This window comes from Dendropsophus ebraccatus, chromosome 7, assembly GCF_027789765.1.
Source record: "Dendropsophus ebraccatus isolate aDenEbr1 chromosome 7, aDenEbr1.pat, whole genome shotgun sequence".
In the NCBI taxonomy this organism is placed as follows: Eukaryota; Metazoa; Chordata; class Amphibia; order Anura; family Hylidae; genus Dendropsophus; species Dendropsophus ebraccatus.
The window spans coordinates 44770057-44789376 of NC_091460.1; the positions used below are offsets into that span (position 1 = coordinate 44770057).

At 44.7% G+C, this 19320-nt stretch overlaps 1 protein-coding gene across 4 annotated transcripts in view; it reads left to right on the forward strand.

Moving 5' to 3' along the window:
- Positions 1-6952: 6952 nt before the first annotated feature.
- The window catches only part of CPEB2 (cytoplasmic polyadenylation element binding protein 2), a 61684-nt gene continuing 49316 nt past the window's right edge, over positions 6953-19320 (forward strand). For all 4 annotated transcript variants that reach the window (XM_069977419.1, XM_069977421.1, XM_069977420.1 and 1 more), the window contains exon 1: positions 6953-8257. In XM_069977419.1, the coding sequence (XP_069833520.1) occupies positions 7187-8257 (1071 nt within the window). In that variant the 5' untranslated portion in view covers positions 6953-7186. The remainder of the gene's footprint in view (positions 8258-19320) is intronic.

The following is a 19320-nucleotide window of genomic DNA, read 5'->3' on the forward strand; positions in this document are numbered from 1 at the left end:
CAGGAGAAGGAGGCATGTTTGCTAAATGAATGTATCTGGATGGAGTCCTATGTTAGTGTGTTCACACGTTCAGGTTTTTAATTGCTAATTATTATTTACAAGGCCAGGAAGCATCTGAATAAAGTCTTTCCTTGTTCTTCCGTCTTTGTGGCTTTGAATTGAATATTGCATCTAAAACCAAAAATGTATGAACACACCCTAAGGTTGTGTTCACACTATGTATAAACAATGGCCGTTGTTCCCGCTTCGTTCACACAATGTGTGGCCGTTCGTAGACACCCGTTTAAATTAAAATAAAATAATATTCCTGCGGCCAATATGGTAATATCGGCTGCAGGAACATATCAAACAGCAGCTTATACATAGTTTATACATAGTGCGAACATAGCCTAAAGCTTCCTAGGTATTGTATTCTTATAAAAGCCCACATCTGGATAAACTATTGTTATATATAACAACTAATAAATATTTCAGCATCCAGCACAACACAGGATAAGGGATACTACTACACACAGGTACACAGAAGAGCCAGAGATCTCCAGTCTGTGCTTATATAACAGGATAAGCAGCCAGCAGCTTCTCTCCAGCAGTGAAGGGGTTACTGCGGAGCTCCCTGCCTGCGTTTTCCCACGGCTGCCTTACGGCTCCGCCCACACTCTGCATTGTGACGTCACTGAGCTGGAGTAAGGCAGCCCAGAGCCTGACAGGACGGGCTCCAGTACGCATGCGCAGGCTAATCAGCGCTGCAGCAATTGTTGGGACCACGTCAAGCTGTAGTGCTGCAGTGGAATAAAGACTGGAGGCTGAGCTCTGCAGTGTGTGATGTGTATAGCCTGTGCTGTGTGATACAAGGAGGCTGAGCTCTGCAGTGTGTGATGTGTATAGCCTGTGCTGTGTGATACAGTGAGGCTGAGCTCTGCAGTGTGTGATGTGTATAGCCTGTGCTGTGTGATACAAGGAGGCTGAGCTCTGCAGTGTGATGTGTATAGCCTGTGCTGTGTGATACAAGGAGGCTGAGCTCTGCAGTGTGATGTGTATAGCCTGTGCTGTGTGATGTGTATAGCCTGTGCTGTGTGATGTGTATAGCCTGTGCTGTGTGATGTGTATAGCCTGTGCTGTGTGATACAAGGAGGCTGAGCTCTGCAGTGTGTGATGTGTATAGCCTGTGCTGTGTGATGTGTATAGCCTGTGCTGTGTGATGTGTATAGCCTGTGCTGTGTGATACATGGAGGCTGACCTCTGCAGTGTGTGATGTGTATAGCCTGTGCTGTGTGTGATGTGTATAGCCTGTGCTGTGTGATACATGGAGGCTGAGCTCTGCAGTGTGTGATGTGTATAGCCTGTGCTGTGTATAGCCTGTGCTGTGTGATACAAGGAGGCTGAGCTCTGCAGTGTGTGATGTGTATAGCCTGTGCTGTGTGATGTGTATAGCCTGTACTGTGTGTGATGTGTATAGCCTGTGCTGTGTGATACATGGAGGCTGAGCTCTGCAGTGTGTGATGTGTATAGCCTGTGCTGTGTATAGCCTGTGCTGTGTGATACAAGGAGGCTGAGCTCTGCAGTGTGTGATGTGTATAGCCTGTGCTGTGTGATGTGTATAGCCTGTACTGTGTGTGATGTGTATAGCCTGTGCTGTGTGATACATGGAGGCTGAGCTCTGCAGTGTGTGATGTGTATAGCCTGTGCTGTGTGATACAAGGAGGCTGAGCTCTGCAGTGTGTGATGTGTATAGCCTGTGCTGTGTGATGTGTATAGCCTGTGCTGTGTGATGTGTATAGCCTGTACTGTGTTATGTGTATAGCCTGAGCTGTGTAATACAAGGAGGCTGAGCTCTGCAGTGTGTGATGTGTATAGCCTGTGCTGTGTGATACATGGAGGCTGAGCTCTGCAGTGTGTGATGTGTATAGCCTGTGATGTGTATAGCCTTTGCTGTGTGATGTGTATAGCCTGTGCTGTGTGATGTGTATAGCCTGTGCTGTGTGATACATGGAGGCTGAGCTCTGCAGTGTGTGATGTGTATAGCCTGTGCTGTGTGATGTGTATAGCCAGTGCTGTGTGATACAAGGAGGCTGAGCTCTGCAGTGTGTGATGTGTATAGCCTGTGCTGTGTGATGTGTATAGCCTGTGCTGTGTGATACAAGGAGGCTGAGCTCTGCAGTGTGTGATGTGTATAGCCTGTGCTGTGTGATGTGTATAGCCTGTGCTGTGTGATACAAGGAGGCTGAGCTCTGCAGTGTGTGATGTGTATAGCCTATGCTGTGTGATGTGTATAGCCTGTGCTGTGTGATGTGTATAGCCTGTGCTGTGTGATACATGGAGGCTGACCTCTGCAGTGCGTGATGTGTATAGCCTGTGCTGTGTGATACATGGAGGCTGAGCTCTGCAGTGTGTGATGTGTATAGCCTGTGCTGTGTATAGCCTGTGCTGTGTGATACAAGGAGGCTGAGCTCTGCAGTGTGTGATGTGTATAGCCTGTGCTGTGTGATGTGTATAGCCTGTGCTGTGTGATGTGTATAGCCTGTGCTGTGTGATACAAGGAGGCTGAGCTCTGCAGTGTGTGATGTGTATAGCCTGTGCTGTGTGATACATGGAGGCTGAGCTCTGCAGTGTGTGATCTGTATAGCCTGTGCTGTGTGATGTGTATAGCCTTTGCTGTGTGATGTGTATAGCCTGTGCTGTGTGATGTGTGATACATGGAGGCTGAGCTCTGCAGTGTGTGATGTGTATAGCCTGTGCTGTGTGATGTGTACAGCCTGTGCTGTGTGATACAAGGAGGCTGAGCTCTGCAGTGTGTGATGTGTATAGCCTGTGCTGTGTGATGTGTATAGCCTGTGCTGTGTGATACAAGGAGGCTGAGCTCTGCAGTGTGTGATGTGTATAGCCTGTGCTGTGTGATGTGTATAGCCTGTACTGTGTGATGTGTATAGCCTGTGCTGTGTATAGCCTGTGCTGTGTGATACAAGGAGGCTGAGCTCTGCAGTGTGTGATGTGTATAGCCTGTGCTGTGTGATGTGTATAGCCTGTGCTGTGTGATACATGGAGGCTGAGCTCTGCAGTGTGTGATGTGTATAGCCTGTGCTGTGTGATGTGTATAGCCTTTGCTGTGTGATGTGTATAGCCTGTGCTGTGTGATGTGTATAGCCTGTGCTGTGTGATACATGGAGGCTGAGCTCTGCAGTGTGTGATGTGTATAGCCTGTGCTGTGTGATGTGTATAGCCTGTGCTGTGTGATACAAGGAGGCTGAGCTCTGCAGTGTGTGATGTGTATAGCCTGTGCTGTGTGATGTGTATAGCCTGTGCTGTGTGATACATGAAGGCTGAGCTCTGCAGTGTGTGATGTGTATAGCCTGTGCTGTGTGATGTGTATAGCCTGTACTGTGTGATGTGTATAGCCTGTGCTGTGTGATGTGTATAGCGTATAGCGTGTACTGTGTGAAGTGTATAGCCTGTGCTGTGTGATACATGGAGGCTATGCTCTGCAGTGTGTGATGTGTATAGCCTGTGCTGTGTGATACAAGGAGGCTGAGCTCTGCAGTGTGTGATGTGTATAGCCTGTGCTGTGTGATGTGTATAGCCTGTACTGTGTGATGTGTATACCCTGTGCTGTGTGATACAAGGAGGCTGAGCTCTGCAGTGTGTGATGTGTATAGCCTGTGCTGTGTGATGTGTATAGCCTGTGCTGTGTGATACAAGGAGGCTGAGCTCTGCAGTGTGTGATGTGTATAGCCTGTGCTGTGTGATGTGTATAGCCTGTGCTGTGTGATACAAGGAGGCTGAGCTCTGCAGTGTGTGATGTGTATAGCCTGTGCTGTGTGATGTGTATAGCCTGTGCTGTGTGATACATGGAGGCTGAGCTCTGCAGTGTGTGATGTGTATAGCCTGTGCTGTGTGATGTGTATAGCCTGTGCTGTGTGATACAAGGAGGCTGAGCTCTGCAGTGTGTGATGTGTATAGCCTGCGCTGTGTGATGTGTATAGCCTGTACTGTGTGATGTGTATAGCGTGTACTGTGTGATACATGGAGGCTATGCTCTGCAGTGTGTGATGTGTATAGCCTGTGCTGTGTGATACAAGGAGGCTGAGCTCTGCAGTGTGTGATGTGTATAGCCTGTGCTGTGTGATGTGTATAGCCTGTGCTGTGTGATGTGTATAGCCTGTGCTGTGTGATACAAGGAGGCTGAGCTCTGCAGTGTGTGATGTGTATAGCCTGTGCTGTGTGATGTGTATAGCCCGTGCTGTGTGATACATGGAGGCTGAGCTCTGCAGTGTGTGATGTGTATAGCCTGTGCTGTGTGATGTGTATAGCCTGTGCTGTGTGATGTGTATAGCCTGTGCTGTGTGATACATGGAGGCTGAGCTCTGCAGTGTGTGATGTGTATAGCCTGTGCTGTGTGATGTGTATAGCCTGTGCTGTGTGATGTGTATAGCCTGTACTGTGTGAAGTGTATAGCCTGTGCTGTGTGATACATGGAGGCTATGCTCTGCAGTGTGTGATGTGTATAGCCTGTACTGTGTGATGTGTATAGCCTGTGCTGTGTGATACAAGGAGGCTGAATGCATACTGAGTGCACACATGACATGATAGACTGTATGTGTATGTTATAAGTGGGGTGAAGCATGCACCATGGTAGCATTGTGCTATTATACCCAATACAATAAGCAACCAATCAGATTCCACCTTTCATTTTCCAAAGAGTCTGTGAGGAATGAAAGGTGGAATCTGATTGGTTGCTAGGGGCAACTGAGCCAGTTTCACTTTACACCATGTTTGATGAATCTCCCCCACAGTGTATTAGGCCCCGTTCACACGTAGCAAAACTAGGGGAATTCCGGAATGCCATTAGCCTCCCTCTCATAATGGGAGTCTATGGGAGGCGCGGGCTGCTGTTCTCACAGCGTCTCTCCGCGCTGAAGAATGAACATGGGGAGAGCAGCAACGCGCGCCTCCCATAGCATCCCATTATGAGAGGGAGGCAAACGGCATTCCGAAGTGGACAAGTCCACCGCGGAATGCCGCTAGTTTTGCTACATGTGAACGTAGCCTTATAAGTCTGCCTGATGCTTTTCTAGATGGCAGATGACATTTTCATACGAAATAATGCCCCTTTGTGCCTATAAAACAGCTTTAACCCATTGAGGCCTGGACTCCATGAAGCTTATGAAGGTGTCCTGTGGTATCTGGCACCCAGACAGTGGCAGCAGATGCTTTATGGGTGTGGTCTACTTCAGAGTTAAATGTGGCCAAAAAAATAAAAAATACTTACCTGCCCCAATCCCTCTCAGCTCCGTCAGTTCCTTGTTATGCTACACAGCACTTCCTGGCCTCAGCCCTGACACAAGCAAGTGCCTGCTCATCCAATCAGTAGATGAGGAGAATCACTGATTGACCACTGATTGGCTGAGCAGGCACTTCCTTGTGTCAGGGCTCCACTCATTCACATTATAGGTCCTGAACACTGGCACGCTTAGTGCCCCATACAGTATGAATGGAGGGATGGCTCCATGTGTTCTCCCACTCCTTCTTTCTCAGGATCAGCCGGGGCCTTGGCAGTCAGACCCCCCCTAATCTGCTGGCTATCCCCCCTGTCTGCGGCACAGAGGATCAGTTTGGATGTTGAGATTAAGAGCCTTTTAGAGCTGCGTCCCAATAGTTTTATTGATCTGGAGTATTTTTTATGTCTGTCTTATTGTTACATAGATGATATAATATCCGGTACATTTCCTATATACACAGTGGTACCTTGGTGTAAGAGTAACTTGGTTTAAGAGCGTTTTGGTTTAAGAGCTCACAGTTTTTCAGAATTGTGACTTGGTTTAAGAGCATTGCTTTGGTTTAAGAGCTCCCTGTACTGGGTGGGAGGGGGAGTGGAGGAGGGGCATGGTCTGCATAGCGGGGTCTATAGCACTGTACTCTGACCCAGGAAGTCTCCCTCACCTTCCAAACCATAGCAGATCCACTTCAGGCTGGGGCTTACATCAGGGGACAGGACTGTGGAGGTAATCTCTCCATAGCTGTAACCCCTCTCTCCCCGGACAGAGAGTGCTGCATGTATGTGCCCACATCTGCCCTGCTCATTCCTTCATGCTCCCTGCAGTCTGTCAGTCCTTGTGTTTCCCATCCTCTCCATTACTGTACAGTAACTTATAGTATCACATATTCTGCTGTTTCTGAATGTTTGTTTCATCTGTTTTACATGTTATTCAGAATAATAAATCATTATTTTTGGGGTGTGGAACCGATTGTCTGCAAATCAGTGATTTCTAATGGGAAAATTTGCTTTGGTTTAAGAGTGGATTTGGATTACAAGCACGGTGCCGGAACGAATTATGCTCGTAATCCAAGGCACCACTGTGTATGATACTATCTAGTACATTGTCATATATTGGTATGTAATTATTACTATGCAGTACATCTATATAATTGCTATATATGATACTATCCTATATATGATACTATCCTCGGCCGAGACGCTGACCACGGCAGTGGCGCCATTTGCACGCTTTCTCAACAGAGATGTCGTGTAAGAGCTTATTGGCTTCATGGTAATTTCATGTTGAATACACATTCCCTACCTATCCTATCCAGACCAAGATACCATGAATAAGAACCAGTTTGGTTTGAAACGCGTCGGTGATTTTATGAATATATATATATATATATATATATATATATATATATATATATATATATATATACACTATCCACTACCTCCTTATATTTAGCTACATATATATATTCCCTACTTCCTTATCTCTGGTTATTTCTATGCTCCTATCTCCCTTATCCAGCATATAGGATAGTGTGTGTCCTGCAGGTGTCCTGCCCCTCCTCCCAGTAACCCCTTCCCCGCCGCCCTGCCCCCAGCCCCGGCAGTGAGTCTCCCGGCGGCGGTGGCAGCAGGAGGTCCCCGGTGGCGGCCGTCACGCTGACGTCTCTTCCTGCCTTTATAAGGCGGCGCTGCAGTCCGGGAGCCGGCATAAGGAGGAGAGGAGGGGGGAGGTAAAGGACACACATAGGGCAACAACCACCACCGGGAGGCTGCAGCAGCTACATGTGCCCCCCAGCCCGAGGAGAGTAACATAAGCCCCGCGCCTCCCGCCGCTCCATGTAACACAGCTCCCGTTATCACACCGTGCTCACACATCCTCCCCGTACACCGCTCGCCGCTCCCCGCACTCACGTGTCAATGGGGGACTACGGGTTCGGGTTACTGCAGACGGCCGGGAGCGGCGCTGCCAGCGGCGGGGGCACCACCGGCTTGTTCGGTGGGGGAGCGTTCCGGAGCAGCCAGCAGTTCCCGGCAGCGGGCAGCGCCCTGTTCCTGCCCGGGTACCCGCAGGTGATGCAGGATGAGCTGCTGCTGGGGGTGAGCTGTGCCCCCGGGAAGGCCGGCAAGGGCAGCGGGCATCCTCAGCAGGTGTCTCCGCCCGCTCTGCTGCTGCAGCACGGCGCCCCGGACAAACACAAGAGGAAGGACTTCAGCCCCCAGGAGACGGCAGCCGCGTACAGGGAGGAGCTGAAGAAGCCCGGGGAGACAAGCCACCGCCAGGGATCTCCTAAATGCGAGGAGCTGGGTGTGGAGGCGCCTGACAAGCTGCTGCCAGCCTCCCCGTCCTCCTCTTCCTCCTCCAGCAGCTCTTGTTGTGCAGAGGAGGTGGCTGCTGCCAGTGCTGCAGGGGACCCCCATGTGGCAGCATCCCCCCCGTCTCTGGGTGGTCACCAGCTGCCAACCAAGAACAAGCTGCAGATGGACGGACAGGGTGGGCACCTCCTGAGCGGGGGCAGCAACCTGTTCCCCGGATCCCCGGAGCTGGGCAGCGGCAGCAGCAGCACTCACAGCCCCGGAGGCTCCAGCTCTTCTCCCTCCCTGCCCGGCTTCGGGACCCCCTGGTCTGTGGCCACCTCGTCCCCTCCACCAGCCGCCCCATCCCAGCTGCCCCAGCAGCAGCAGCCCAGTGCGCCCCACCCTGCTGCCGGCCACAACCTGAACGCCCTGCACAGCCCGGAGCCTGACAGCTTCTACCCCGGCATCCCTTCCTCCATCAACCCGGCCTTCTTCCACAGCTTCTCCCCGGTGTCTGCCAACCCTTGCCCTGGCATCAACGTCCCTGGATTCAGCAGCCCTTTCTCTGCCCAGATCAACCTCCCCCAGCAGCAGCAGCAGAGCAGGAGGTCTCCAGTCAGCCCCCAGATGAACCCCCAGCACCACCAGGCTGCTGCCTTCCTACAGCAGAGGAACAACTACAACCACCATCAGGTAACCCCCCATTGGTAGCATTGTGGCCATCGCTGGCATTAGAACAATCACTCTCATCAGATATTGTGTTATAGAGGTGCCCATAGCCGTCCCCTATAATTCTCTTCCTATCAGTTATATCTATCCCATACCAAGGACATTGTTATTGGGGGCATCGCTGGCATTAGAACAATCACTCTCATCAGGTATTGTGTTATAGAGGTGCCTATAGCCGTCCCCGATAATTGTCTCTTCCTATATATTATATCTATCCCATACCAAGGACATTGTTATTGGGGGCATCGCTGGCATTAGAACAATCACTCAATCAGATCAGATCCCGTCTTATTGTGTTATAGAGGTGCCCATAGCCGTCCCTTATAATTGCCACTTCCTATCAATTATATCTATCCCATATCAAGGACATTGTTATGACCGGAGCCTTAATGGGGGCATCGATGGCATTAGAACAATCACTCTCATCAGATCAGAACCCGTCTTATTGTGTTATAGAGGTGCCCATAGCCGTCCCTTATAATTGCCGCTTCCTATCAATTATATCTATCCCATACCAAGGACATTGTTATGATTGGAGACTTAATGGGGGCATCGATGGCATTAGAACAATCACTCTCATCAGATAAGAACCCATCTCATTGTATTATATAAGTGCCCATATCTGTCCCCCATAATTGCCGCTTCCTATCTATTATATCTATCCCATACCAAGGACAGCATAGGAACCCCCCATTATGATCAGAGCTTTAATGGGGGTATTGGTGGCATTAGAACAATCACTCTCATTAGATAAGAACCCGTCTTATTGTCTTGTTGTATTATAGAGGTGCCCATATCTGTCCCCTATAATTACCGCTTCCTATCTATTATATCTATCCCATAAAAAGGTTTATCATTGTATATGGAGACATTATTAGGCCTAGGCAGCTTGATAGGTACCCCCATTGTTATGATCGGGACATTGGTGGCCTTAGAACAATCACTCTCATTAGATAAGAATGCATCTTATTGTATTATACAAGTGGCCATATCTGTTCCCAATAATTGCCACTTATCAGTCAATCGCCTATCCTGTTATTGTATAGGGTGAGGTTGTAAGCATATGCTAGGTCCCCGCCATTGTTAGACAGCCCCCTATAGCAGAGGCCTAGTGACCCAGGCCCTGTCACCGTGTAGTGACAGCCATTGTGTGACTGTAGATCCTGAGTTCTTATCTGCAGTGTGACATCTGCCTGTCTTAGATTACCCAGGATCACAAGCATCTTAATATTTCCTTCTTTAACCCCTGTGCTGGATAGATGTAGCAGAGCCGCGTCTATATTACATAGGACTGCAGGTGCACTCGGTGCAGGAACAATGACACGTTGAGCTCTGCTACATAGTTGAGCCATATGTGAGCAGAATAGGCTGTCATGTAGATGGATCACACTGGCCGGGGTGATGTATGGCTTATTGAGCCGTGCTAGGCCGGGATTACAATGCAGGACAATGACTATAAATAGTAATAGTAGCCCAGCCCTGCCATATAAGCATTATAGATCTCCATACACCACCATTGTAGATACATAGTAGTATCACCCTCCATTCCCCTGGCTGTGGGCTGGCAATATAATGCATGAATGTCATTTTTCCTCCCACCCCGGGCACTGCTGCTTTGTGGCCTTTCCAGCTGCCATCTTGTGTGTGCTCGGTGTATATACTACTTTGTATATGGAAATGCCGCCTCTAGTAAATAGGATGCTTGTTTGCCTGGTACAGGATGTGGCTTGTAGCCGCTGTGTGTTCTGCATGATAAATCCGTCATATTGTCTCCCTGACCGGTCTAGGTACCCTGGGATCCGGTATATGTGTGTCTGTCCTGTATGGTTGTAATAATTCATTATAATATATAGGACCTGGAAAATACACATCCCTAATGGCCGTCTCTATTTTTGCCGGGTCATAGATACCCCCAGTAAGATTCTAAAACTGTGGTATAGACAGGCGTAGGGAAAGCTGGGATTGTCATCTGGCAGGGCTCAGTACAAACAGGGGAATGACAGCTCTGCTACATCTGTCACATCTCTTAGAGGGGCTGCACAGAGCCGCCATGACATTCCTAGGTCAGGACGATGACCGTTCACACCCCACCATGGTCTGCCACCTGTCTCTCATATAGGGTGGCCGCTCATATCGTAGGCCTCAATGGTGGCAGACCCATCCTGCTGGACCCATCCTACTGGACCCAGGGCTCAGAAATACATAGAATGATACTGGATTATTGAGATTGATTTAGGATATTAAGTAGGTGTATATATGTGTGTATGTATATATATATATATATATATATATATATATATATATATGTGTGTGTGTGTATATATATATGAATAGATCAGTGTTATATATATGACATGGATGCTCGATAAATCTGCGATAAATTGATATGTGAAACAGATCGATACTAGATATATAGATATTATATAGAATACATATATACTGTAGTTCGTGAGATGGATGGATAGATACAGTACATGTGGAAGGCTGATATTAGATAGATATAGATACATAGATAACATAAATAAATGGGATGGATAGGTATGTACATACATATAGATGTACAGTGATTCCTTGTACGAGACAAGCACCCAAAATTGCATTGAAAAGTGGTCTTCAAGGGGGAAGGTCCTCACAATGAAGATGGACAGTATGTGTTCTATGTGAAGGAACTGGAAGCCTGTCACAGGGAGTCTGGTGTGGAGAAGGGGTCTTATCAAAGAGGATTCACAGTAGATTAGATGTATAGAAGGTAGATATTAGATGTATGAGATGGATACATACATTAAACTACATAGATATATATATGATCGAGATACATAATAGGTTACAGTATATGGAATAGAAACTGGATGCATATGAAATAGGAAATGGATATTAGACAGCAAATCATGAAAAAATGATCGATTAGAGACAGACAGATTTGAGATAATAGGTATGATAGGTACTGTAGGTAGATGATAGCTATAAGAGACAGATATATTATGATATGATAGATGTAAGATCATAAGTAGTTATACTGTCAGTTGATAACGTAGGTATAGATATTAAATTATAGATTTGACGATAGATTGATAGGTATTAGGTGATCGGTAGATAATTTAGGTAAATGGTTATTAGATAATAGATGAGATATGATTAGATATATAGATACTATAGGTGTACATATTAGATGATAGATACTATAGATGTATATATTAGATGATAGGTGCTATAGGTGTATATATTAGATGATAGATGCTATAGGTGTACATATTAGATGATAGATACTATAGGTGTATATATTAGATGATAGATGCTATAGGTGTATATATTAGATGATAGATGCTATAGGTGTACATATTAGATGATAGATGCTATAGGTGTATATATTAGATGATAGATGATATAGGTGTATATATTAGATGATAGATGCTATAGGTGTACATATTAGATGATAGATACTATAGGTGTACATATTACATGATAGATACTATAGGTGTACATATTAGATGATAGATACTATAGGTGTACATATTACATGATAGATACTATAGGTGTACATATTAGATAATAGATACTATAGGCGTATATATTAGATGATATATAGATACTATAGGTGTACATATTAGATGATAGATGCTATAGGTGTACATATTAGATGATATATAGATACTATAGGTGTACATATTACATGATAGATACTATAGATGTACTTGTTAGATGATTGATACTATGGGTGTACATATTAGATGACAGATGCTATAGGTGTACATATTAGATGATTGATGCTATAGGTAGATAGCTATGAGATGATGTATAGATACTATAGGTGTACATATTAGATGATAGATACTATAGGTGTACATATTAGATGATTGATGCTATAGGTGTACATATTAGATGATTGATGCTATAGGTGTACATATTAGATGATAGATACTATAGGTAGATAGCTAATGGATGATAGATATATAGATAGTATAGGTGTACATATTGATGATAGATACTATAGGTAGATAGCTAATGGATGATAGATATATAGATAGTATAGGTGTACATATTGATGATAGATAGATACTATAGGTAGATAGCTGTTAGATGATTGTATTGTTGCCTGCTCCTGGTGTTTCCAGTACTTTCATTGTACAGTAAGCCGCCTCTGGGTGAGAACCATCCTCCCAATTGTTCTTTTCAGGGTCATTTTGGCGGTGTGGGATGGCGTCCCTCACATCAGCAGCGTGGTGCCCGTCGTCCTTTTGTCTTTGATTCATTTATTAATAGCTGTGCCCAGCTTTGATACGCTGGGGGGATTTTGCAGGACATCACAGAGCCCTGGATGTAGTCCTCTCCGTCAGCACAGGGATTAAATGGCATTCACCATCTGAAACTGAACAAGGGAGGCTAAAGCCTTTAATACCCCAATTGTTTTCCTATTTTTTTCTCCCCATGTTTTGCTGAGGTATATCTTACCGGATAGAAACCCCCACGTCATGATCTGCTGATGTACACACACACAATTATAGCCTTGGAAATGTCAGCTTGTTTACTGAGGCTTGTGTGTGTGTGGTGGCAGCGGAAGCCTCCCATAGTCCCGTATAGGACCAGGACACATTATTTATAAAGTTCCTGGTCACCGTCTGAGGCACAGCCTTTCACTCTTGATAAACAGATGTAGCAGAGCTGTATTAGTCATTTGGTAATTTGGGACACTGTTACAGCATTAAGTATATAAATGGGATACATATATAGGGATTCTCAGAGACCAGTTGTATATTCAGGGCCATGTTCACACTGGAGTCCTGGCTTTTGTTTCCTGAAAAATCCCATTGACTTTAAGGGAGTCTGTTAATTTGGCTAGAATAGCGCTGTATGCTATGTTATTCTGTCTATCAAAGCGCAATGGATGCTGATGGGGACCACATAAGCCAAATGTAACTATAGATCAATTCTGCTTTATATACTCAATATATAGAATATAGACTTTTCAGCCTATAATAGTTTTTCAACCTGTACCCATGAAGTCATTATGGGTCCCTATAATGGACATGTAGCCACACTGTGCGGCAATGTATACATGGGGGGTAAAAAAAACTGTTGTGACCCATAGTGATCTATGAATATGGGACGGATGTGTCTTTATAGATCCGTACAATATAGATCTGTAATTCAGCCATGTATATAGAGAGAGAGTAGAGAGTAGATACTATTTGAGTGCACGCTTTATGAATTCTCTAACAACAATCAATCCATGTAGATGACCCTAATAACCTTTTTCCAGTTTACGGTCATTGCCGCTAATGAAATGATGCAAACGTGTAACCATACAGGCCTTATTATAGTGGAAGGATGTGGTTGCCACCCAGAACATAAAGGGTTACTTTACATTTGACCGGGTATAGAGACAGAATAGAGTTCTGGGTCAGATCCAGTCTTACACCCCCATTGTAATGTAGTTATTGCCATATGCCAATGATAAATCGAAGCACAATCCTGCATCTGGTTGGCGGTATAACCCCCCATGTCCTGGTGGGCGGTGGATGTGTACATGCTGGGATCTTGTCATGTTTCATTCCTCCTTGCACTGCAGATGTATAGGGTAACAGAGGACACATTTATTGCAGATTCTTCATCGGATTTACCGCTGGGTTATTGGACCTAATAATATGTCCGGTATAGACAGCGCAAAGAGCCTGTAATGTATGCAGCAGTAACTGCTATTATTGGAGACAAAAATTACTAGGACTCTATACACAAAGGAAGATAGTCAAGTATATATACTATATTACCTGAAACGACACCAGAAGAGATGGAGCGAGAACCTTTGGGAGGGGAGGGGGGTCCCCAAAGACTATCAGAGTCTGCATTGGGCCAGCTCCTTTCCGTGTACATTGCTACAGCCATGTAAGAGGCATTACAGCCCCACTCCCACTGCTGGTCTCTAATCTGACAGCCATCCAAGATGTATGCTTGTGTCGTGGGATGGTAAGGAGTTAAAGGAATTTTTTGGCATATTTACTTGATCAGCAGAAATGTTGATGTATTCTGAATAGAAAGCTGTTTAGTCTTCGAGAATGAATGCGATCTGATGTCTGTAGGCTGACATGGGGTGTGTACTGTATATTACAGCAGATGGTGGGGGCACTCATGTACAGATCCTGCCCCAGTCATCTCCATCCGCTAAGATTTATAGTCGCCTGTAGTTGGGCTCATTTGGTTTGCAGATGTTAGTATTATACGTGTGCTTTTTACTAGATGAGAGTATATAGAAGTATAAAGGTGAATGCATGTCCAGATCTCAGACACCAGCTACAAGAACCCTCTCCCTCAATGGCTCTTAATGAATGGACGGCCTAGCCGCCCCCTCCTGACTATTGGCACTGCCCACCAGTCTGCCACTCCTGTGGTTGGCAGATTATTTTAAGGTCTGTGATCCTGTGCACCTTCAGATGTTCTCCGGGGCTATTAATGGCCGCTGTTAATAGACGTGACGACTTCAGCTCTTTAATATATCCGTTTGGCCCAGCTAATTCTTTACAGCCAGCAAAAATGATCCTGGTGCAACTGGGTGGCTGTGAAAAAAAAACTGATGATCCCTTAATCCTCCGTATTAATTTTAGTCACTGTTGCAAACTAATCGACCCCCCCCTTCCCCTCACCGGTGTCAGACGCGGAGCAGCGTTCACTTGGGCTCCGGTTCAAATATGTCCTGGGCAAAGAGGTTTAGTTTTCTGCAAATCTTATTCTTTGGCAGGGCCTGCACGCTGGATCCTAGCCTGTTCTCTTCAAGGAAAGGTTGAGCCATTTAGAAATAATTTTTTAATAAAGGAAAATTGGTTAAAAAAAATTTTTTATATATAAAATAAAAATAATTAAATATAAATTTACCTTTATATCAGGCTATATGATGGTAATACTGATTATATTTGCCATTATAGAGGCAAGGAGTGGGTCTGGCTTCTTTTACCCCACTAGTACAGTTGGGGGTAAGAGTAGGACCCTTACCTAGTCTGACTGTATAATGGATGAGAATTCTCATCCCTTTAATGCATGGAGGCATCAGGCCCCTCCACCTCTAATAGGTCCCCAGGACAGGGGTCGTCATGCTGACACCATCTCTACCTAATAATTTAGATTCTCTCTGATCAGTGTTCCATGTACTGACTTTACAATGAGCTTGTATTGAATTTATGCTTGTACACAGCAACCTGCAGGAACAGATGGAGCTGCAGTATAAAGCATGGGGGAGGAAAGCATCAGCCTGAGGCAGGAGGTGATTTATAGACTAAGATAAGGTCACAGTGGACCAGGGAAGCAGCAATGGGCTATGTTCACATTAAGTAAAAAGAAAAAGAGAAAAGGCGGACAGTTTTTCCTTTTAAAATGACGTCCGTTCGTTACCACCTTTTAAAATGGCCTCAATAGAATGCATTAAAGTCAATGAAATGATAACCGTCCAGTGCACACAGCTTGTAAAATGACTGACGTTGTTTGTGTGGATGTCAAATTAATCATCATGTCAATTATTTTTGGATGTCTTTTTCAAACAATCGACGTTATTTCTTAGTAGTAGTCTTTTTTTTTCACCGTCCTTTCACCGTCTTTACTACTAAATTCAGTGGCCTTTTCTATTAAAGACACACCTGAAGGGCAATCAGTCCACCAGAATAATGTACCAACAGCCAACATTGTTATGACAGGCGCCCAAAACGCAAAATGACTTAATTTTAAAAACTAAAACCAGAAAGGAAAAAAACGCAATGCGAACATAGCCATGCTCTATAGAAATTGTATTGCAATGTTTGGTGAGAATTTTTGCCAACTCCTATCTACTTTACACCACATATTGTGGAACACATCAGATGGTATCGGTGAGCCAAGCATATGGCATTGAATGGCCATAGTGTAACAGGCCTAGTTTATTTTTTTTTTGTGTGTGTGTGAGTATATATATATATATATATATATATATATATATATATATATATATATAATGAACATACACATCTATATAGGGAGAAGCTTCATTCTACATCTCCTGGACACCACCAGCCCTGCTGCCATCTGCCATCTTAGTAAGGTCGCTAGTTCACCCTGAAATGATATCCTGAGTGAATTTTGGCTCTGTAAATAAGATGTCTGTCTCCGCCATGTAGGTGACAAGTTGCAGTATAAAGATAGAAGGCCTGGAATACAGCACAGAGCGCTCACTATACCCCACTACTGATGGCCACAGAAACGTACCATTTTCCTAGAAAGCAGTGTTCTTCATAGCGGTGGATTATAACGTATACAATCCCACCTTTGTGGAGGAAACATGATGACAGAACGGGGCATCTGTGTGTATGTGAAGGGCAGAGCGCTGTGTGTAGTTCACACTGGGGACATTTATTTTGTACTTTATGCTGATTGTGCGGTTGTCTTTTCCTCTCTGGTTCAATAAAAATATCTAGCGGGTGTCATATAATGATTCTAGTGCTTATAATATGAGCAAAGATCCCGCAATGTCACCTTTATCCTCACATTGCCGGTGACTCGTGTTCAGATTCAGAGCTGTTAAAATACAATCATCCATGTTACGATGGAGTTTGTAGGATGGGTCACCTTCCAGAAACAGCGCCACTCTTGTCTCCAGTTTAGGTGTGGTTTTACAGCTCGGTTCCATTGATGTGAATGAGATTAAATGGTCATATCCACTTTAATTTATTACATGTGTAATAATCCCTTTAATTTGTTTACTTCACAGGGGGGGGGGCTGTTCTTTCTATTTGTGTGCTGAAAAATATGGGAAAGGTTTGGTTGCCTAGAGTTTCATATGAGGCATAGAGATTTACACATCAGTCAGACTAACAAATTATAGTATACTTCATCTGTTACAGTTTTAAGAAGTGCTATATGGCAGCACACAGTGCCTATGGCTACATAGTTCAGAGCGGAATTTACCTCATACTCCTCCGTAGACACATTTCCATATACATGAGGCCTTATACTACCTTGCTTGATCCTCTGTGCTTCCTTCCCTCCGCCACTCCTCCTTGGAATCACTATACTCTGTATGACTCTTTACTAAGCTCCTCTGTGGCAGGTATAAGGCCCTATTCACATTAGGGTCGGGGTGTATGACAGCATATGGGTAGAAAGGTTAATGTATACCGCAGGGTACTTACAATGTGCTTATTGGGTTTAGTGGATCTAAAATGGTCTACTAGTGACTACTTTTGGTCCATTTCCCGAACGTGTACTTTTTTTGTCCAGGACCTAAATAGGGGTTTGGGTGCTGTACAAAAAAACTGGAAATGGGCCGCAGTTATGTTCTGTCCATGAATGTGCATATATTATTGCTGATGTTCACATGTATACACTGAACATATAGCCCAAACGTGATGTGACTGAGACCTGAGAAGCAGTAGATACTGTACAGCAAGAACTGTCGCTATAAAGAAGCCATTTGGGTCAGCTTACCACACGTACAGTGCTATGCTGAAGCACGGAAGGAAGCGGGCCTACTCCCGGTGATACAAGGTAATGCAATGGGTAAAGGATATCCTCCAAAAAATAGTAAAATCCAAAGTCTTTATTCAAAACATGTTAAAAATACATTCTAAAAAACATTGATGCTTACAAGAAAAATTGCCGACACGTTTCGGACAAAGCATCCTTACTCAGGGCGCCATGTCTGAAGCGTGTCGGCAATTTTTCTTGTAAACATCAATGTTTTTTAGAATGTATTTTTAACATGTTTTGAATAAAGACTTTGGATTTTACTATTTTTCTGAGCCGGAGGATATCCTTTATCAATTTCACAGCAAGAATTGTGCTATTCACAGTAGGGATAAGGAAGGTCAGGAACCAGGAGGAGCAGAAGTAATTTGAAAAGATGTATACTGAAGAAATGAAGATTGCACTAGTCTTCATGTCTCCTGCTTCGTGTGAGGAGTTGGGACTATAGCGGTTGTTCTTCTCTAACCTTTTGTCCTAATAACAGCCACGTTTTCCTGCAGTAGACAGCTAAGAGTCGTAAGGAAGTCACATGCCCTGTACACACTAGCCCTTTTTCTTGAAATATTCCCATGCTGGGGAACATGGCATCTGGGGGTTAGCAGACTTGCTGCGTGAGGAGGTTGTGTCCTTAAAGTGGTCCTGTCACCATTAAAATGCTAAGTCACCTATCAGCACCAAGCATAAGGGGAGTAGTACAGATGGAAGGCACCTCTTGTGTTATTATGGTATATTAGTAGTGTATGACTTAGAGTGACTTTGGTAGCTACATCAGGTGATGTTTTGTAGGTTTTCCAGGTGGTAGTCCAGAGGGCCAATGGGCTAGCATATTGTACAGTACTATGCAGTTGCCATAGTGTATGGATTATGTATAATATTACCAATCACATTTCAGAACCAGTTGTCAGATCAGAGTGCTGAAAGTTGGCACCTCTTGCTGTGTGAGTCCTTCCACATCCTGAACAGTCTTGTCGTTGAAGGTACAACCCCATGGTATTTAGTTTAACCTTGTTGATATGCATGGGTACTTTAGTGTCTTTTGTACTATTATTAGGCGTTGGGTGACGTACTGCCATAACAATTGTAGGGATTAAGCACCCTCTATAATCCTGACAGACATGTAGTTATTTTATGTATATATAGCATGACTGAGGCACATGACATCATTGCTGATATATGTTGTCTGTATGGAGTTGGCATTGTGACGTCACAGTATTCAGGAGCTACATTTCGCTTGTCATTCCCAGATTCTTTCATATCTATACCGTGTAGTATAACACCCATCATACACCCTCATATATTACACATTGACTCTGCAGAGACCTGTCTCCCTGCCAAGTGGTGAGTCTCCTGTGTGGTAATATTCTCTATTTATGGCACTCTGATACACCCATCACATGCTTGACACCACCTTGCCATGTTTCTATATACATCCGCCACCTAAGTGTTACACAATGTGTTATATGACGGTGTACCCTACATTGACGTGAGCTGTACACTTGCCAAGGAATTATTAGAGAAGGGTTCCCCTTAAGCAGTGTTCCCCAACCTGT